The sequence below is a fragment of the Marmota monax genome, unplaced genomic scaffold (assembly GCF_021218885.2).
Source record: "Marmota monax isolate L192 unplaced genomic scaffold, Marmota_monax_Labrador192_F-V1.1 WCK01_AAM20220418_F8-fsc00158, whole genome shotgun sequence".
In the NCBI taxonomy this organism is placed as follows: Eukaryota; Metazoa; Chordata; class Mammalia; order Rodentia; family Sciuridae; genus Marmota; species Marmota monax.
The window spans coordinates 2,186,290-2,204,755 of record NW_026694092.1 but is presented as its reverse complement, the minus strand read 5'-3'; the positions used below and the strand labels follow the sequence as shown (position 1 = coordinate 2,204,755).

The 18,466-nt window shown below is 39.3% G+C and overlaps 1 protein-coding gene across 5 annotated transcripts in view; it reads right to left on the bottom strand.

The window, feature by feature from the left end:
- Sytl5 (synaptotagmin like 5) overlaps positions 1 to 18,466 on the bottom strand; it is a 257,975-nt gene that overhangs the window by 4,152 nt on the left and 235,357 nt on the right. For all 5 annotated transcript variants that reach the window (XM_058585750.1, XM_058585751.1, XM_058585752.1 and 2 more), the window contains 4 exons: positions 15,403 to 15,564; positions 6,321 to 6,429; positions 4,716 to 4,863; positions 879 to 1,087 (listed from right to left, as the gene is read on the bottom strand). In XM_058585750.1, the coding sequence (XP_058441733.1) occupies positions 879 to 1,087; positions 4,716 to 4,863; positions 6,321 to 6,429; positions 15,403 to 15,564 (628 nt within the window). The remainder of the gene's footprint in view (positions 1 to 878; positions 1,088 to 4,715; positions 4,864 to 6,320; positions 6,430 to 15,402; positions 15,565 to 18,466) is intronic.

Here is an 18,466-nt window from a genome sequence, read left to right as displayed (position 1 = left end):
CTGTATAAACAGCACTAGTTACTATTTTTTAGAGAAAATAATTGGTTTTGTTTCAATTCTACCAGTATGAATAATGGCTGCAAGTGCTAGACAGAACAGAGAAGAGGATTAGGTAAACTTGGCCTTGAAGGTCCTGTCTTCACTATCAGAAGCCTGTGCTGTGCATACCTGTAATCCCAGCAGCTCCAGAGGCTGAGGCAGGAGGATCATGAGTTCAAAGCCAGCCTCAGCAACAGCAAGGTGCTAAGCAACTCAGTGAGACCCTGTCTCTAAATAAAATACAAATAGGGCTGGGGATGTGGCTCAGTGGTCAAGTGCCCCTGAGTTCAATCCCCAGTACCTCCCCCCCCCAAAAAAAAAAAAAAAAAAAAAAAAGCCTGTGCTGTCTTGAACAGTCTTTCCTAAGAAAAACCTAAAGACCCAAGAAAAAAAAATTTTTTTTTGTACTGGAGATTTAACCCAGGGGTACTTTACCTCTGAACGACATCCCCAGCCCTTTTTGTTTTGAGACAGGCTCTTACTAAATTTCTAGGGCCTCATTAAGTTGCTGAGGTTGGTCTTGAACTTGCAATCCTCATGTCTCAGCCCCATGACCCTCTGGGATTACAGGCATGCACCACTGCTTTGCCCGCCAACATATATATGAATATAAACATTATACCTCCCAAACGTCTAGCCTAAGGATATGAAGTTATAGGAGTAATGGTTCTATTTTATCAATGAGCAAATCTTTAGCTAAAGGAATGGAATTTCTGTGATAATTTCAGGTCAGTTATTGCTGAAACTATATGAACATTTACTACACCTCATACATAAAGAAATCATGCCCTTGTGCCATGCTCAGCCACAGACTATCTCAGGGTTCCCAAGTTCCTCACCACTTCCAGAATTCAAACGAACTCCTCCTAGAAAGATGTTGCTGGAAAAGGCCTCCTTGTCCCAGATGGTAAGTTCTAGGCAAACATTCTTTATATCCTGGGGTTGCAGGCCACTGAACATGAAAGTATGATTCCACTGAGGATTAACACTCTTCTTTACGACCATAGTTTTGTGCTTTGTGGCTTTGTTGTCATCAGGGAGCAGGTAGCTGTAGGAAAAAACACAATCAAACCATCAGTGGGATACGCTCAAGTAATCATTTCAATTATGGGTAATTCCTGGTGTGTGTATGTATGTGTGTGTGTGTGCATGTGTGTGCATATGTGCGCATGCATACAAATGTGATATATGTATTTGATTTTCTCTCCCAGGTTCTTCTTTTGTGTGTGTATTGGGGAGATTGAACTCAAGGGAACTCAGTCACTGAGCCACATCCCCAACCCTTTTTTGTATTTTATTTATAGACAGGGTCTCACTGAGTTGCTTAGGGCATTGCTAAGTTCTGAGGCTGGCTTTGAACTTGTGATCCTCCTGCTTCGGTCTCCTGAGTCACTGGGATTACAGGCATGTGTCACTGTGCCTGGCTTTTCCCAGGTTCTCATATGTTTACATCTGGATTTGCATTATGGAATGGCTGTTTAGTTTTCTTTTAAGTGAGGCAATAGTAATACACCCCCTCTATTTTTTCTAATCCTATTTTGGTCCTTCTCCCCATCTTATACAGGAAATACCTCCTCTAATAAATACTACCAAAAGCCCTTTTTTGTCTTTTCTTGGGTCACCTCTGAGCTGACTTATAGCCAGGATGGACAGTTCCTGGCACACACTTTCAGTTCTGCACATAGAGCACCTGTGTGTCTCAACTTCGCTAATTAAGACTTTGTTCCTGTGTGAGCTCAACTTATGTAGCGAGCACCTTGGAATTACTGGTGATTCAATGCCTTTGGGAAAAATCATCAATCATTGAGTTTTGGAAATTGGGGTTCCTTATCCCTTGAAGGGACAACCCTAAGGAACATTTACAGAGTTCCTTGTTGCCTCCTTAGTAAAATTGAGTCCTAGTGACCCATAATGTTAAACTGCCCATTAACATATCTTTTTTTCTTTTTAAATGAGAGAGAGAGAGAGAGAGAGAGAGAGAGAGAGAGAGAGAGAGAAAGAGAGAGAATTTTTTAATATTTATTTTTTTTAGTTTTTGGTGGACACAACATCTTTATTTTATTTTTATGTGGTGCTGAGGATCGAACCCAGCACCCCCGCGCATGCCAGGCGAGTGCGCTACCACTTGAGCCACATCCCCAGCCCCAAACATATCTTTTTTTTAAATCAACCTTTCTCCCTCTTCTATCTCACCTTCTCCACTCTCTCATTGGTGCTTTTTGGAACTTCTTGTCCAATTAAACATGTGTGCTTAGGCCTTTTCTACTATAGTCAACTGTCCCAGGCTCTATGTAGATGATGAATACTACTTTTTCTCCCTCAGGGAGCATGCTTTAGGGAAGGAGATTGATATGTGTATGGAATCAGTGCATCTGACAATGATGAAAAGTATCACAAGCAAGTTAGCTTACAATAAAGAAGATACAATAGATCATGTAAAATGTAATTTTGTGTACCATGCAGAGAATTCATGTTGGCATACAACATTCAGTCTCTATGTATTCCTCTAAAAGAAATCCCCATTTTAAAATTTGAGGTACAAGTGTGACCAGAATAAAGACTACCTCTAACCTAGGTAATGACACAGGCATATAATCCCAGCATCTCAGGAGGCTGAGGCAGGAGGATTGCAAGTTCAAAGCCAGCCTCAGCAACTGAATGACTTAGCGAGACCCTGAGACCCTGTCTCAAAATAAAAAAAACACAAAAAGGGCTAGGGATGTAGCTCAGTGGTTGAGCGCCCCTTGGTTCAATCCCTGGTTTTAAAAAAAAAAAACAACAACACTACCTCCACCCTCACCCCCTGCCCCTTTGTAGCTAGTACAGCAACATGACTAGGTTCTGGCCAGTGGGACATATGAAATAGTTTTGTATGAAACTTATGGGAAGTATCCTACCAGCTGGAATTGGGATGGAATAGCTGAAATCTGAGCAGCTATCCTGGCGCAAGAAGTAGATACCATAATAGGACAGAAAAAATACTGTGTCACTTATAATTATGATGTTTCCATGCCTGCCATGGGTACATTAGCTTGAGTCTTTTCTGACATGTAAGAGAAATAAAGAGAAACTTTTGTCTTTTTTAAGCCACTGTTAATTTAGCTCACTGACAAACTAATATAATTAAGTAATTATGTAATTTTAAAATGTTAGAATATTAAACTTACATAAAGGTCTATTCTTGCTCTCTCTCTCTCTCTCTCTGATTTTATGTTTGTTTGTTTTTATTTTTTAATTTCAGGGCTGGGTGCAGTGCCACATACCTGTAATCCCAGCAATGTGGGAAGCTGAGGCAGGAGAATCACAAGTTCAAGGCCAGCCTCAGCATCTTGGTGAGGCCCTAAACAACTTAGCAAGACCCTGTCTCTATATCAAAAATAAAAAGGGCTGGGGATATAGCTCAATGGTAAAGCATCTTTGAATTCAGTCCCCATTACCAAAAATATATATACATATATAATAAATAACTTAAAAATGTCAGTTTCCTTTAAAATCAGCTTAATATTTAAGTACAAATAAGAAGAAAATTTACTGGAAAGTTAGACTTTTTTTTAATAGAGCAAAAATGCTATCCTTTATTATTTCTGTTTCATAAATTCTCAATAGGAGAAAGTGAAAACTGTTCCAGAAGATAGTAAGTCACCCCTGTAAGGTCACAGTGAGGTCATGGGCCAGGAGCCATCCTCTTATCCCATAAGACAGTGAGCAGCAGAGGCTACAAGTGGTTGGTGGGGTTGGTGAGACAAACTGTACCCTCAAGATCCAAAAAAGTGTTTCTTCTATGCTTCAATCTATTGCAAGAAAGAATGAAAAACTGATGAACGAGGACACACGTTCACCAATGGGGAAGCCCCAGATATCGGCTTCTCTTCACTATTGGCTATTGGCTTTACCAAAGTCACAATGTGCAACGGTGGGATGGGGTCAGATAGCTCAGTGGTGGAGCGCTTGCCTAGCACATGTGAGGCCCTGGTTTTAATCCCCAGCATGGCAAAAAACAAAACAAAACAAAAAGAACATTTGAGGATAAAGGCATGACTCATTTTCTTGTAAGAAAAATACACATTTCTAAGAAGGCTGCACGAGAAGAAAAAACTGTCATCTGACTCAAAGAATTAACCTGGTGGCCTGCCAGCAAAGGAACTTGCTTTACCTCATGTGCTTTATGATTCTCTGTAAAGCCAGCATCACGTCTTAGCTCAGCAGATGGTCCTGGAGGCTCTCCAGAACACTCTCTAGTGCCTATCTCCAAGGAAGATGCTCTGATTTGTCTACTTTAAAAAATTTCCCAAGAGAGCAAAATAGCAAGTATCCAATATTTTGGTGGTTGTTTTATATTGGCACCAAATAATTATAAACCATAATAAAAGTACATTATGCACAGAAAATCATACTTTTTCTTCCTTTAAGAAATGAATATCAAAGGAAAATCTGCTGGTCTTGAGGGTGAGAGAGACAGGAACTCCTGAAACATTCTGGAAACACAGTGTAAGCTTCAAGAAGTAGCTCCCTCGACATTCCTATTGTTTTAGATATAAGAGCCAGCGCTTAGGGTGGCTGGTTCTTCCTCAGGACATGTCCTAGGAATGGAACATGGAAGCCTCATAGCCACCAGTGTTGTGGATCATAGATCTTTTCATCTCCCAAGTATCAGAAATGCACTAAAACAAAATTACCCCTTCACAAAGCTGTCAGAGGTGCCTCCTGATTTCACCGCTGTCAAATTCTTTGCTTCTTTGATGAACACTTCTAGTATTCCTCCAGACATTACAGGTGATTCCTTTTTCTTTCCCTTTTTAAAGGTCTTCTTTCCTGCATCAGCCACTAAAATGATGGGGGGCGGGGGTGGAGAGATGATGATCATGGATTCCACTTCAAAATTTGCAAAGAACATCTGCAAACATTGACTTCATTTGCTGACTGAATGGGGTGTTTATGCTATTGTATATTTTATATTTATTTAAATTGGATTCTCAATATGGAATTTCCTCAAAAGACTAAGCATGGAACCACCACATGACCCAGATATACCACTCCTCAGTATTTATCCTAAGAATTAAAATCACCATACTACAGTGATACATGCATACCCATGTTTATTCCAGCACAATTCATAATAGTCAAATTGTGGAACCAGTCTAGGTGTCCATAAACAGATGAATGGATAAATAAAATGTGGCACATATACACAATGGGGTTTTATTCAGTCATAAAGAAAAATGAAATTATGTCATTTTCAGGAAAATGAATGGAACTAGAGATATAATGTTAAGTGAGATAAGCCAAACTCAGAAGTTTAAGGGCCATATGTTTTCTCTCAAAAATGGAAACTAGAGAGGGAAATGGAAAAGAAAGGTGGGGGTGGATCTCCTAAAAATCAAAGGTAGATCAAAAGAGGAAAGGGACCAAGGGGTGGGACATAGGGAGGGAGGAAGTGCTGGGAGTGATATTGACCCATATCACTAATATATAATACTAGATTGTTGTATTGTGTATTGTGTGCATGTATGAATATGTAACAACAAATCCAATCAATATGCACAACTATAGTGTACCAATAAAAAATGTGGAAAAAAAAAAGCTGAGTGTGGTGGTGCACGCCTGTAATCCCAGTGGCTCAGGAGGCTGAGGCAGGAGGATCGTGAGTTCAAACCAGCCTCAGCAAAAGTGAGGTGCTAAGCAACTCAGTGAGACCCTGTCTCAGTGAGACCCAGTGATCGAATGGCCCTGAGTTCAGTTCCCAGTACCAAAAAAAAAAAAAAAAAAAAAAGTGGGAAGAAATAAATTTGATTCCTTCTAAATGAGTCTTTCATTTGTATTTGTTGCAAGAAAGTGAACAAGTAAACTTCAAAACTTAACTAGTCCCCTACAAAGCATACTTATCACAGGATCTGAAAGAAGGGATCAGAAAAGATCCTGAGAGCTGCTTCTAGAGTCACCATTATAATGAGAATTATAAAAGCCAGACACAAGCACCAAGTCTCCAAAAGAGAAAATTCCATAACTCTCTTTTTGTAAATTGTCAGCTTCAGACAGGGTCGGCTCTAGAGTTCAAAGCCAACCTCAGCAAAAGGGAGGCGCTAAGCAACTCAGTGAGACCCTGTCTCTAAATAAAATATAAAATAGGTCTGGGGATGTGGCTTAGTGGCCAAGTGCCCCTGACTTCAATCCCAGGTACCAAAAAAAAAGTAACAGTAACATAGCCCAACCAATCCCTGAGTGCCATTCCATATTTGTAAATATAGAATGTCATTGATCAAAGTCATTGATTTTTACTCTACCTTGAAGCTGTCCTTGTGGAACCATCAGGTAATCCTCTGGAGGAATGTAGCGCAAAACAACTGTTAGTTCTCCTTTGTATTGAAGGCCAATGTCAGCAGCAAACTCCATCTGGCCAAAGGGAGACAAGAAAGAGGTGAAATGCTTGGCATAGAGTATTGCAACCTATGTTTGAATGTACAATATTTGCTTGGTGGCTTAAATGTGAAAATCCATTTCCATTCAACTATGTTAGTTCTTATTTTTTGAGATGACTTATAAGAAAGCCTAGAAACGTATACTAAGACATTTGCATATAACTTTTTTTTTGCATATAACTTTTAACATTAAAGTAAAAGGAATTTGAAAGGAGATATGTTACACATATTTTGTCCCTCAATGGATATTGAATAATACCCTGAAGATTAAGCTATCACCTATCATATGCATACAGTATGCAGTGTGAGGCAGGAATAAATATGCCTCAGAAACAGTTCCAAAAGTTATGTCTCCCTGTCTTTGATGTCTTGAAGCTTTTCTAAGTGATCAAGATGGGAAAAGTAGGCAGTCATGCTTGATTACAATGGGCTGCCAGCCACCCATTATTGAAGGCAGTATTGGTAACTTGTATCATCAAATATCAATATGGATAAAAATATGAAATAAAAAATGTAGAGAAAATGGTTCACTTAAATATTGCTAGCAGGAATGTAAAATGGTGTGGCCACTCTAAATAACAGTTTTATAATTTCTCCTAAAACTAAACATGCAGCTACCATGCAACTTAGAAATTAAACGTTTGGGCATTTATTCCAGAGAAATGAAAAATTATATCCACACAAACATGAACACTAATATTCCTATCAGCTTCATTTGTAATAATAAAAAACTGGATCCTGGTGTGGTTACAGATGGCTATAATCCCAGCAGTTCAGGAGGAGGAGGCAAGAGGATCCAGAGTTCAAATCCAGTCTCAGCAACTTAGAGAGGACCTAAGCAATTCTGTGAGGTCCTGGCTCTAAATAAGATACAAAAAAAGGGCTGGGAATATGGCTCATTGGTTAAGTTCTGTTGCTTTTTGGCTTAAATTAAAATATACTGGTGATGTTGTATAAAATAGACAACAAGTCTTATGAAAGTAGAACACAATATAGATGAAGCCTTATAGCATTATAATTACATACTGCAAAGGTCATCTTGAAGCACATATCTAACATCTTGGTGGGGGGTAGTTTTGGTACTCTTTCTAGAAGATTCCAAGGTAACACCCTCTCCTGGCATATTACCATTTCCCTTCTGCAATGAAGTCCTGCTCAAAATAAGGTAGTGAAATTGAATTCAGTTCCATTCTACAAACATATCCAGAATGCTTACTTTTTATTAAGTACTTTGCTAAGTATTGTGGGGACACATGAGACACAGACCCTACTTTCAATCAACTTTCAGTTTATCCAGGTGATATCTGTGGTAAAAGCTCTATTAATCTACCCACATTAACTGACTCATCAGATTAATTAATGTTCTCCATCCCCAGTGAAGAGCAGGATCCTCTCTACAACAATCACTGTCTGCTTCCATGAGCAGAAAGGCATGCTCACCAAGAGTCCACTGCATTAGTCCCCTAAGCTCTTTCTGCTAGCCATATTTGTGATTGTCATTATATAATTTGATATCACATAAGTTGATTGGTGCAAAAGAAAGCTGTTACTATAAAAATTTAAGTTGAATATTTTAGAAGAGCCTAAGATCCTAAAACAAGGTTGCTATTATTTAGGTGTGGGCTTAAAACTGTAAAAGAACTGGACATGGAGTGCACACCTGTAATCCCAGTGGCTCAGGAGGCTGAGGCAGGAGATGGCTAGTTCAAAGCCAACCTCAGCAACTTAGGAAGGCCCTCAGCAACTCAAAGTTTTTTTAAACTTTGTTTTTAAAAAAAACAAAAAAACAAAATAGGGCTGGGCTGGGGATGTGGCTCAGTGGTTAAGCACTCTGTGTTCAAGTCCTGGTACAAAAAAAGGCTGAAAACATTAAAAAAATACCATGAACATTAAGAAAGATTTTGCATTTGGTTTACTTTGAAACCATTCTGAGTTTTTTTTATTATTATTATTTTGTTTGTTTGTTTTGGTACTGGGGATTGAACTGAGGGGGATTCTAGCACTGAGCTACATCCCCAACCCTTTTATTATTTTTTTTTAAGTTTGAAACAGGGTCTCTGTAAGTTGCCCAGGCTGGCCTTGAACTTGTGATCCTCCTATCTCAGCCTCCCATGTAGCTGGGATTACAAATGTGCACCACTGTGCCCTGCTGTAAGTGTTCATACATTCTGGTTTTGCTTTAGAAAAACTCAAGTGAGAAATTTTTGTTAATGTTGCATTAGGAGGTAAAATTAATTCCAGAAAGATATTCCAGAATTTTAATTACTAAACCCATAGTCAAACAAAATTGTCTTCAATAATGGAAAATATACACATGAATGGACAGGTAATTGTTTTAAAGTAAAATATATGTTCAAGAAAAATATTGAGAAACTGAAGTAATCAAACCAGCATGTTACACACAGACCAATGGAACAGAACAGAATCGAGAGCACAGAAATAAATACACACCTTTATGGTTAACTGATTTTCAACAAAGGTACCAAGAACATACAAAGAGGAAAGGAAAGTCTCTTCAATAACTGGTGTTGGGAAAACTGAATATTTACATGCAGAAGAATGAAATTAAATCCTTATATCACATAAAAAATCAAGTCAAACTAGATTATAGACTTAACATAAGACCTGAAATGGTAAAATTAGCTGAAGAAAATAAGGGGAAATTTCATAACACTGGTCTTGGAAAACATTTTTGGGATATGACCCCCAAAACACAGTCAACAAAAACAAAAATAGATAAACAGGATAGCATCCAAGTAAAACACTTCTGGCAGAGGAAAGAATCAACAGAGTGAGAAAATAATCTATTGAATGGGATAAAGGATTAATATTCAAAATGCATTAAAAGTCAAATAACATAGTAGTAGGAAAATGAATAACCTGATTAAGAACAGGCAAAGGGTCGGGTGCAGTAGCACATGCCTGTAATCCCAGCACATGCTCAAGAGAATCCCAAATTCAAGGCCAGCCTTAGCAATGTAGCAAGACACTGTCTCAAAATAAAAAAAAAATAAAATAAAAAGGGCTGGGATGTAGCTCAGTGGAAGAGCAACACTGGTTCCATCCCCAGTACCAAAACATACAAATAAATGGGCAAAGGATATTCAAGACATTTCCCAAAAGAGGATATGTGAATGGTTAACAGGTTTATGAAAAATGCTTAAAATCACTAATCATTAAAGTAACACAAAACTATAATGAGATATCACCCCAAACCTGTTAGACTGGCATTATCAAAAAGACGAAAGACAACAAAAGGAAAAAATATAGAGAAAAGGAATCCCTTTGCAGGCTGTTGGTGGGAATGCAAATTAGTATTAGCTATTATGGAAAAATCATGGAGGCTCATAAAAAATTAAAAGTACAAGTGCCGGGAGCAGTGGCGCATGCCTGGAATCCCAGTGGCTCGGGAGACTAAGACAGGAAGATTGTGCGTTCAAAGCCAGTCTCACCAATGGCAAGCAACTCAGTGAGACTCTGTCTCTAAATAAAATACAAAATAGAGCTGGAGATGTGGCTCAGTGGTTAAGAGACCCTGAGTTCAATCCCCAGTACCAAAAAAAAAAGAAAGAAAGAAAGAAAAAATTAAAACTACAACTACCATATGATCCAGCAATTCCATTACTAAGTGTAAATCCAAAGGAAATGAAATCAGTATGCTGAAAAAGATCTATCTATACTATTATATTCGTTGCAGCATTATCCAAACAGTCAAAGTTATGAAATAAACCAAAGCATCCATCAATGGGTAAATGGATAAAGAAAATATGGCACATAGGTGCAATGGACAATACCATTCAGGCTTTAAAAAGGAAAGCCTCCCCTTGGCAGCAGCATGGATGAAACTGGGGGACATGATGTTAAGTGAAATAATCCAGGCACAGAAAGACAAATACTGCATGATCTTACTTATTTGTGGAATCTTAAAAAAGCTGAACTCGTGGAAAGAGAGAGGAGAATAGTCATTACCAGGGTGGTGGAATTGGGGGCGGGGCATGTTGAGGAAATATCAATCAAAAGGACACAGACTTTCAGTTAGGAGGAATAAGTTCATGATATCCATTGTACAACAAACATGCTGACTATCCTTAATAGTGATGTATTGTATTCTTAAAAGTTGCTAGGAATATATATATATATATATATATATATAGTGCGTGTGTGTGTGTGTGTGTGTGTGTTTACCAGGGATTGAACCCCAGGGGTGCTTAACCACTGAGTCACATCCCCAGTCCTTTTTATGTTTAATTTTCTTTATTTTTTTTTATTTTTTGGGGGGGCACTGGAGATTGAACTCAGGAGCACTCAACCACTGAGCCACATCCCCAGCCCTTTTTTGTATTTATTTAGAGATAGGGTCTCACTGAGTTGCTTAGGGCCTCATATTAAATTGCTGAGGCTGGTTTCAGCTCATAATCCTCCTGCCTCAGCCTCCCGATCTGCTGGGATTACAGGCATTTGCCACTGCATCCAGTTTATTTTTAATTTTTTTAATATCTTTATTTTATTTTTATGTGGTGCTGAGGATCGAACCCAGTGCCTCACACATGCCAGATGAGTGTGCTACCACTTGAGCCATATCCCAGCCCTTATTTTTAATTTTGAGACAGTGTCTCACTAAGTTGTTTAGGGTCTCATTTAAGTTGCTGAGGCTGGCCTCAAATTTGTGATCCTCCTGCCTCAGACTCTCAAGCTGCTGGGATTATAGGACTGCACCACCATACCCAGATTTGCTAGGAATTTTTAAGTATTCTCATTATAAAAATAGGTATGTAAAGTAACACATGTGTTAATCATCTCGATTTAGCTATTCTACAATGTATTATTATTATATTTCAAAACAATGTCTTGTACATGAAAACTATATACAACTTATCTGTCAATTCAGAAAATGAATTCCTATTAATAATCAAAGTATTAAAAATGCTTTGACAGCAAGTATTTGAATGTGGGGGGTTTCTATAACTTTATTATTAATTGACCTACTACTGGTCCTCTTTGCTTCTACTACATAGAAAATTTAATGTCAGGCTGGGGTTGTGGCTCAGTGGTAGAGCACTCACCTAGCACGTGTGAGGCCCTGGGTTCGGTCCTCAGCACCACATATAAATAAATAGAATAAAGGTCTATCAACAACTAAAAAAATGTTTAAAAAATAAAATAAAATAAATGGATGGAACCAGAGACTATCATGCTGTGTGAAATAAGCCAATCCCCCCAAACCAAAGGCTGAATGTTCTTTCTGATATGCAGATGCTGATTTACCATAAAGGAGGGGAGGGAACTAGAAGTTCATTGGATTAGACCAAGGAGAGTGAAGGGAAGGGAGGGGGATGGGAAAAGGAAAGACATAGAATTAATCTGACAGAACTTTCCCATGTTCATATATGAATACACCACCAGTGAAAGAAACTCTACATCATGCACAACCACAAGAATGGAATCCTAATTAGAACAAGTCATACTCCACGTATATATAATATGTCAAAATACACTCAACTGTCGTATACAACCAGAGATATGAAAAATTGTGCTGTGTATATGTAATAAGAATTGTAATGCATTCTGCTGTCAGATATAAAAATTACATAAAAAGAATAAACAAATAAAATTAAGTTATTTTAAAAAAAATTTTAAGTAAAAAGAACAAATTTAAATACAAAAAAAAAAGAAAAGAAAAAAAAGAAGATTCAGACGACATCCACCATTTTCTCCTTTCTCAAAAGAAAGATCCATTTTCCACTGGAGCAAGAAACAATTTCCAGTGCATTTACAGGTATAAGGTGGGGTAATAAATCACAGATCAAAGTCTGCACAAACTGCGAAGCATAGAGAGTCTTTCAGCTAAATGTAGTTAAAAGCTAAAGCGAAAGTGAAATATAAGTTCCAGAACTTGCATTTCCTCTGTGCCTGAAGACAGAAAAGGAATGTTTCCTTGGAAAACCACTTAATCAGACTGTCATGTTTCAGAAATCCTTATTTTTATAATAGCATCTCTGGGAAGGCTAGAAGGGCAATTCATACTGACAAACACTTCTTGTCTGCCTCCCTAACATGCCTTTCAGAAGGATAATGAGTTATAGCTAATAAATAGTTCCATGTCATGTGGCAAAATGGAAGTTAGACTTTATGGTACTTGAGTTTGACATCCTGAATTCTTTCTCTGTCTGTACCAGCCTCCTACTGGCTTCTGCTGAGACCTAACACAAACAAAGCTAGGTACCAAGCAACTTTCAGCAACATAGAATCAGTAAGCAATAAGGCGGGATGTTTTCTGCCATTCCCATTGTAAAAGAATGTCACTATTTTCGAATGTTTAAGAACTATTCATTCTAATTCTTCATTACTAGGGAAGTTGGTCCTTGTAGCTCATGCTTGGCTTCCTCAGATGGATAACCTACCAGAAACATCTAATCTCCAGGGCTGCTCATATCCTAAGTGCAGCTGTTGGAGTGCCTATAGCACCAAATGTGTAAGACAGGAGATTGAGAATAAAGTGACCCTTCACATAGCTGGCCCATAATCCACCACACATAGCACAGCTGCTATAGTTTAGATCTGGAATGTTCCCCCAAGGCCTATGTGTTAAAGGCTTGGTCCCCAGCCTCTGATGCTATTGGGAGGGAGGGAACCTTCAAGACGAGGGTTATAATGGGAGAAAGCTAGGTTATGGGGGTCATGCCATTGGAAGGGATATTGGGACCCTGATCCTTCCTGTCTCTCCTTTTTGCTTTCTGGTCGCCATGACATGAACAGGCCTTCTCCACCACAAGCTCCTGTCCTTGGTGTACTGCCTCACCACAGTTCCAGAAACAACCAGATCAATGAAACTGTGAACCAAAATAAACCTTCTTTTTAAAAAAGTTGATTATCTCAAGTATTTTGTCACAGCCACGAAAAGCTGATTAACATACAGCTCAACGTATAGAGCATGCCTTTGCATCTGTCCTCCCCAAAGCAAGTCTGAGTCTTCGGCCTTTCTTCTAAATGTGTCAGAGTAGGCCTGGCAGAGGACGATGATATGGATTAGAGAAGCTAGCTTCTTTTGGGTTCCCCAGTTTGGGTTCAGCAAACTCTGAGGTAAAGCGTCTTATGCAAGTGATTTATTAAGGAAGTGTTCCCTTGAGACATCAGTGAAGGGGTGGGAGAAGCAGGTACAATCTTGGGTACAATGGAAGGCAGTTTTGGTCTGAGGTGGCAGGGGTGCTCTGGGGAATAACTAACACTTTGGCATTTTTCTCTTTCTCAGTAAGGAAAGAAGGTTTGCAAGCTTCCTCACCTGTTGGTTACTGACTAAGAGTTGCCTCATGGCAGGGGTACAAAACCTCTCAGGAATAAATGACTATCTACGGGGGCAAAAGCTATAGTAGTCTGAGGCCAGGTTTCTAAAAAAGAGTTTCAGGTGGAAGCTGTAGAGTGTAATCTCCTAGAATAATTAGAAATCTGAAGGGATCTAGCAAAGGAATGATGGTTTATTCAGACAGTGAACACAATCAGAATTTTTACCTTCAGTAGCTCAGAGAGACCCAGAGAAGCTTCCTGCTTATGACAGAAAGGGAAATACCCTATGGTAATATGGAGGCGATTACCTTGAAAAACTGTGACCTTAGGTAGGTACAAAAGATGTCTTAAGAGAGCAAAATGTTTCAATCAATTCCAGAAAATTCACTGGAAAGATGCTGCTTTTATCTCCAAACTAATCTTCAAAGAGCCCCTATGTCTCCCTGCCCTCCTGTCCCAAGTACTGGGGATTGAACCCAGGGGTACTATACTACTGAGACACATCCCCAGCCTTTTTATTTTTTATTTTGAGATGGGTCTTGCTAAGTTGCTTAGGACCTCACTAAGTTGTCAAGGATGGCCACCAACTTGTGATCCTCAGCCTCCTAAATCTCTGGGGTTAAAGGTGTGCACCACCATACCTGGCTTTTACTCTTCCTTTGACTTAAAAGTTACTATAAATATAGAGAAACTCTAGTTGCTTAGAGTGAATCCAAGGATCTGTTGGTCTAGATTACAATATGACCTATTAAGGGCTGGGGTTGTCACTCTGTGGAAGAGCACTTGCCTAGCATGTGTCAGGCACTAGGTTTGAGTCTCAGCACCACATAAAAATAAACAATAAATAAAATCTTGACAACTAAAAAATATTTTAAAAAAAGAATATGACATACTATACTGGTGCTTCGTTTCTAGAAAATCAGCTCTAAGCTTGTTTTTCTTGAGTTATCTCAAGACCTAGGTTATGAATCTCAAATGTATGAATGTAGTAAACCAGATATTTTGGTTCACTTCCTCAAGTGAACTAACACAAGACTATTCTGTTTATGGTCTGTAGAGAATGCGAAACAGAGATAATGTTTTGAGATTGATCATGCTCCATAGGTTTGTTTTTTCCTATGTGAAAATGAAAATTTTCTCTTTTTATTTTATTTTTTGGTACTGGCAATTGAACCCAGGGATACTTTACAATTGAGCTACATCTCCAGCCCTTTGTATTTTTTTTTTTTTATTTTGAGACAGGGTCTTGCTAAATTGCTGAGGCTGCCCTCTGATTTACCATCCTCCTGCGTCAGCCTCCTGAGTCGCTGGGGTTACAGGCAGGCACCATCACACCTGACAGACTTCCTCATTCTAATAGGATCATATAATGTGTTCTTCATGGTTACCCACGAAGACCCTCAAATGATGAATGCATTTTTAGTAATAAAACTAATATATATATGGTTATACAGCTTGCATTATCAGACAATTTATATTGATGAAGTTTTCAGAACAATGGTATTACAATGTATATGATAATATTATTCCAAAATATGCTCAACTAATCTTTGTAGGTTATCACTAGATACCTGGAAGCCTTCAGATTCTTCAGGCCTATGACATTAATTTTGCTCAAACTTGCCAGACTGCATAACTGTTTGACTGATTTGGAAGTATTTCCTACCTTGGGCTGAAGCACAAACCACTCATCACATGGATTTTCAAAGTTCCATGAGTCAAAAGGAATCTCCACCTCTCCGAGGAAGCTGTTATGTCCAAATCGATCATAGTGCCAGACCGAGAGCTGCAGAGTTCTCGTTTCCAATTGGGTATGGCTGATGGTGTACTGCAAAGGAGATTTACAATATCACACTCCAAAAGGAGGGTTCTGTGCAGTTCCCAACAGGTTGACATTTACTTCCATCATCTTCAATTCACAGACATCAGAAATATGAACAAAACTAACACAAAGAAAACTTTCTTTGTTTTTGTGACAATTGAAGTTGTTTCATAAAAATCATTTTGCACCAGACCTGATGCTGAAGTATATATCAATAAATTATCTGGGGGGAAGGGCAATAAACTCCAAATATGGAATTAAAAAACATTAGGTGATAAAGCTTCTCCTCTGTCTAATTTTTACCTGATTTTCATTTGCCCATTTTTTCACATCTACTTTTTTTGAGGGGTGGGGGGTACTGGAGATTGAACTCAGGGGCACTTAACCACTATGCCACATCCTTAGCCCTATTTTGCATTTTATTTAGAGACAGGGTCTCACGAGTTGCTCAGTGCCTCGCTTTTGCTGAGGCTGGCTTTGAACTTGTGATCCTCCTGCCTCAGCCTCTGGAGCTGCTGGGATTACAGGCGTGTACCACTATGCCCAGCCGCTCACATCTACTTTGTAGTTCAAGGTTTAATATATCAATTCTCCAACTTCTGTGCTGTATTTATTCATAATGAAACCTCTTAAGTTCCCCAAAGTTGGGAGACATTATCATTCTTATTGACAACAAGAAGCTTGTAGACACCAAACTTCATAAAGCCTGGTCTAAATGCAGAGACGAAGATGAATACACAGTGAGCAGAAGGGACAGATTACTGGGCTAGCGTTTTCTTTTCCAGCAGAACGATAGAGAGGGCCCCATGCCCACACACCCTCCAACCTTCTGCTCATTCCATGAAATCACCATCTGGGCCACACTTCAGACTGATCTCTCTCTCTCTCTCTCTCTCTCTCTCTCTCTCTCTCTCTCTCTCTCTCTCTCTCTCGTGTGTGTGTGTGTGTGTGTGTGTGTGTGTGTGTGTGTGTGTGCGCGCGCGCACTGGGGATTGAAACTATATTTCCAGCCCTTTTCATTTCGAGACAGGGCCTTGCTAAGTTCCTTAGGGCCTTGCTAGGTTGCTGAGGCTGGCCTTGAACTTGTGATCCTCCTGCCTCACCCTCTTGAGTTGCTAGGATTGCAGGCGTGCACTACTGAGCTCAGCAAAACAGACTGATTTCTGATCTTGGATTTGTGTCAATTTCTGTCTTTGCTGTTACTGACATGATAAACTTTGGCTCCCTGCTTCCTGAATTTATTCTGCCATTATGTTTGGCCTTGTCTTTGTGACGTTGTTATGGCCACTGGTCTGTCTTGATATTGGCTCCTATTTCCAAACATGCCTTCACTAAACCATGTGGGCTCATGGCTTTTTGCCATCGCCAATTTCCTCAGATATTGGCTTTCTGACACCATCATTCTGAGTACAAGTCCATACATTTTCCTGGGATTGGCAATAACTTCTACATTTCTTTTTTTCTTTTTTGCACTGGGGATTGGACTAAGGGGCGCTAAACCACTGAGCCACATCCCCAGCCCTTTTTATTTTCAGACAGAGTCTTACTAAATTACTTAGGGCCTCGCTAAGTTGGTGAGGCTGGCTTTGAACTCATGATCCTCCTGCCTCAGCCTCGTGAGTCTCGGGGACTTTAGGCATGCACTACTATACCTGGCAACTTCTATGTACATTTTATTCTCACAAAATATTTCTTACCAGGTAAGATTGGCCCAGAGTGAAAGAAGGGGTTGTTGTATGGAAGTCAGTTAGAAATAGAAATATCTTTAGGATTAGGACCTGGGTCATATTTTATCTAGACCACTTTCTCTGACATTACTTAAATCTCACTCACTCTGCATCTCTACCAGTCATTAACCACACATCTAAATTTACTCAAATTCTGAAACCCTAACAAGAAACAATACATATCCATGCTGTTAGTGGAATAATGGATGTGTACAAAGTGACCTACTAAATAAGGGTCAAAATTGTGACAAACTTCATTTGGAAGGGCATCTGAAAAAGCAGTTTTCCCAAGGGTGAAATGCACTTTGTGACAAGATGGGATGATGTTCAGATGTAATTCTGTGGAATCAAGTCTACTGAAGGTGCAACTTTAGCAGCAGCAGAGAAATAAAAAAATTAAAAGTGATTTACATTTTTTTCTTTTCCAAGAACTGTTAGGAAGCTGGGCGCCGTGGCACACACCTGTAATCCCAGCACCTCGGGAGGCTGAGTCAAGAGGATCATGAGTTTGAAGCCAGGCTCAGCAATTTAGTGAGGTGCTAAGCAACTCAGTGAGACCCTGTCTCTAAACAAAATACAAAAAAGGGCTAGGGATGTGGCTCAGTAGTAAGTGCCCCTGAGTTCAATCCCTGGTCCCCGCCCCCCCCCCCCGCCAAAAAAAAAAAACCTGTTAGGAAAGCCAGGGTATTACAATCACTTATTCCAATTCCAATTTTCTAAAACATACATAAGTTTTTGAGTGGCTTGTTGTAATGGCCAATGTTTTGGCCATTCTTGACGAGAGATGATGCTAAGGTCTGCACCTGTATCCAGTAGCCCATTAAATTCATGTCCTTGAATATTTAGTTTTAGTATGGGGCGAGAATCTAAATTTAAAGAAAGCATAGCCCAATCTACACCTGTGGAGCCTAATCCCTTGGAACCTCTTTCTACAGTACGACTGGAAAATTTATCATGTAGGCTGGGTATTATTAGTAACTGTGCTATTCTATCTCCTGGTGAAATTACTGATATACCCTTTGGAGAACTGGCTATAATTTTTATTTCACCTTCATAATCGGGATCAATTACCCCAGGACTTATCATAAGTCCTTTTAGAGTAGAAGAGCTGCGTCCCAATAATAAGCCTACTGTTCCTTTGGGAAGAGGTCCTTTCAGCCCTGTGGGAATGATTTGAACTC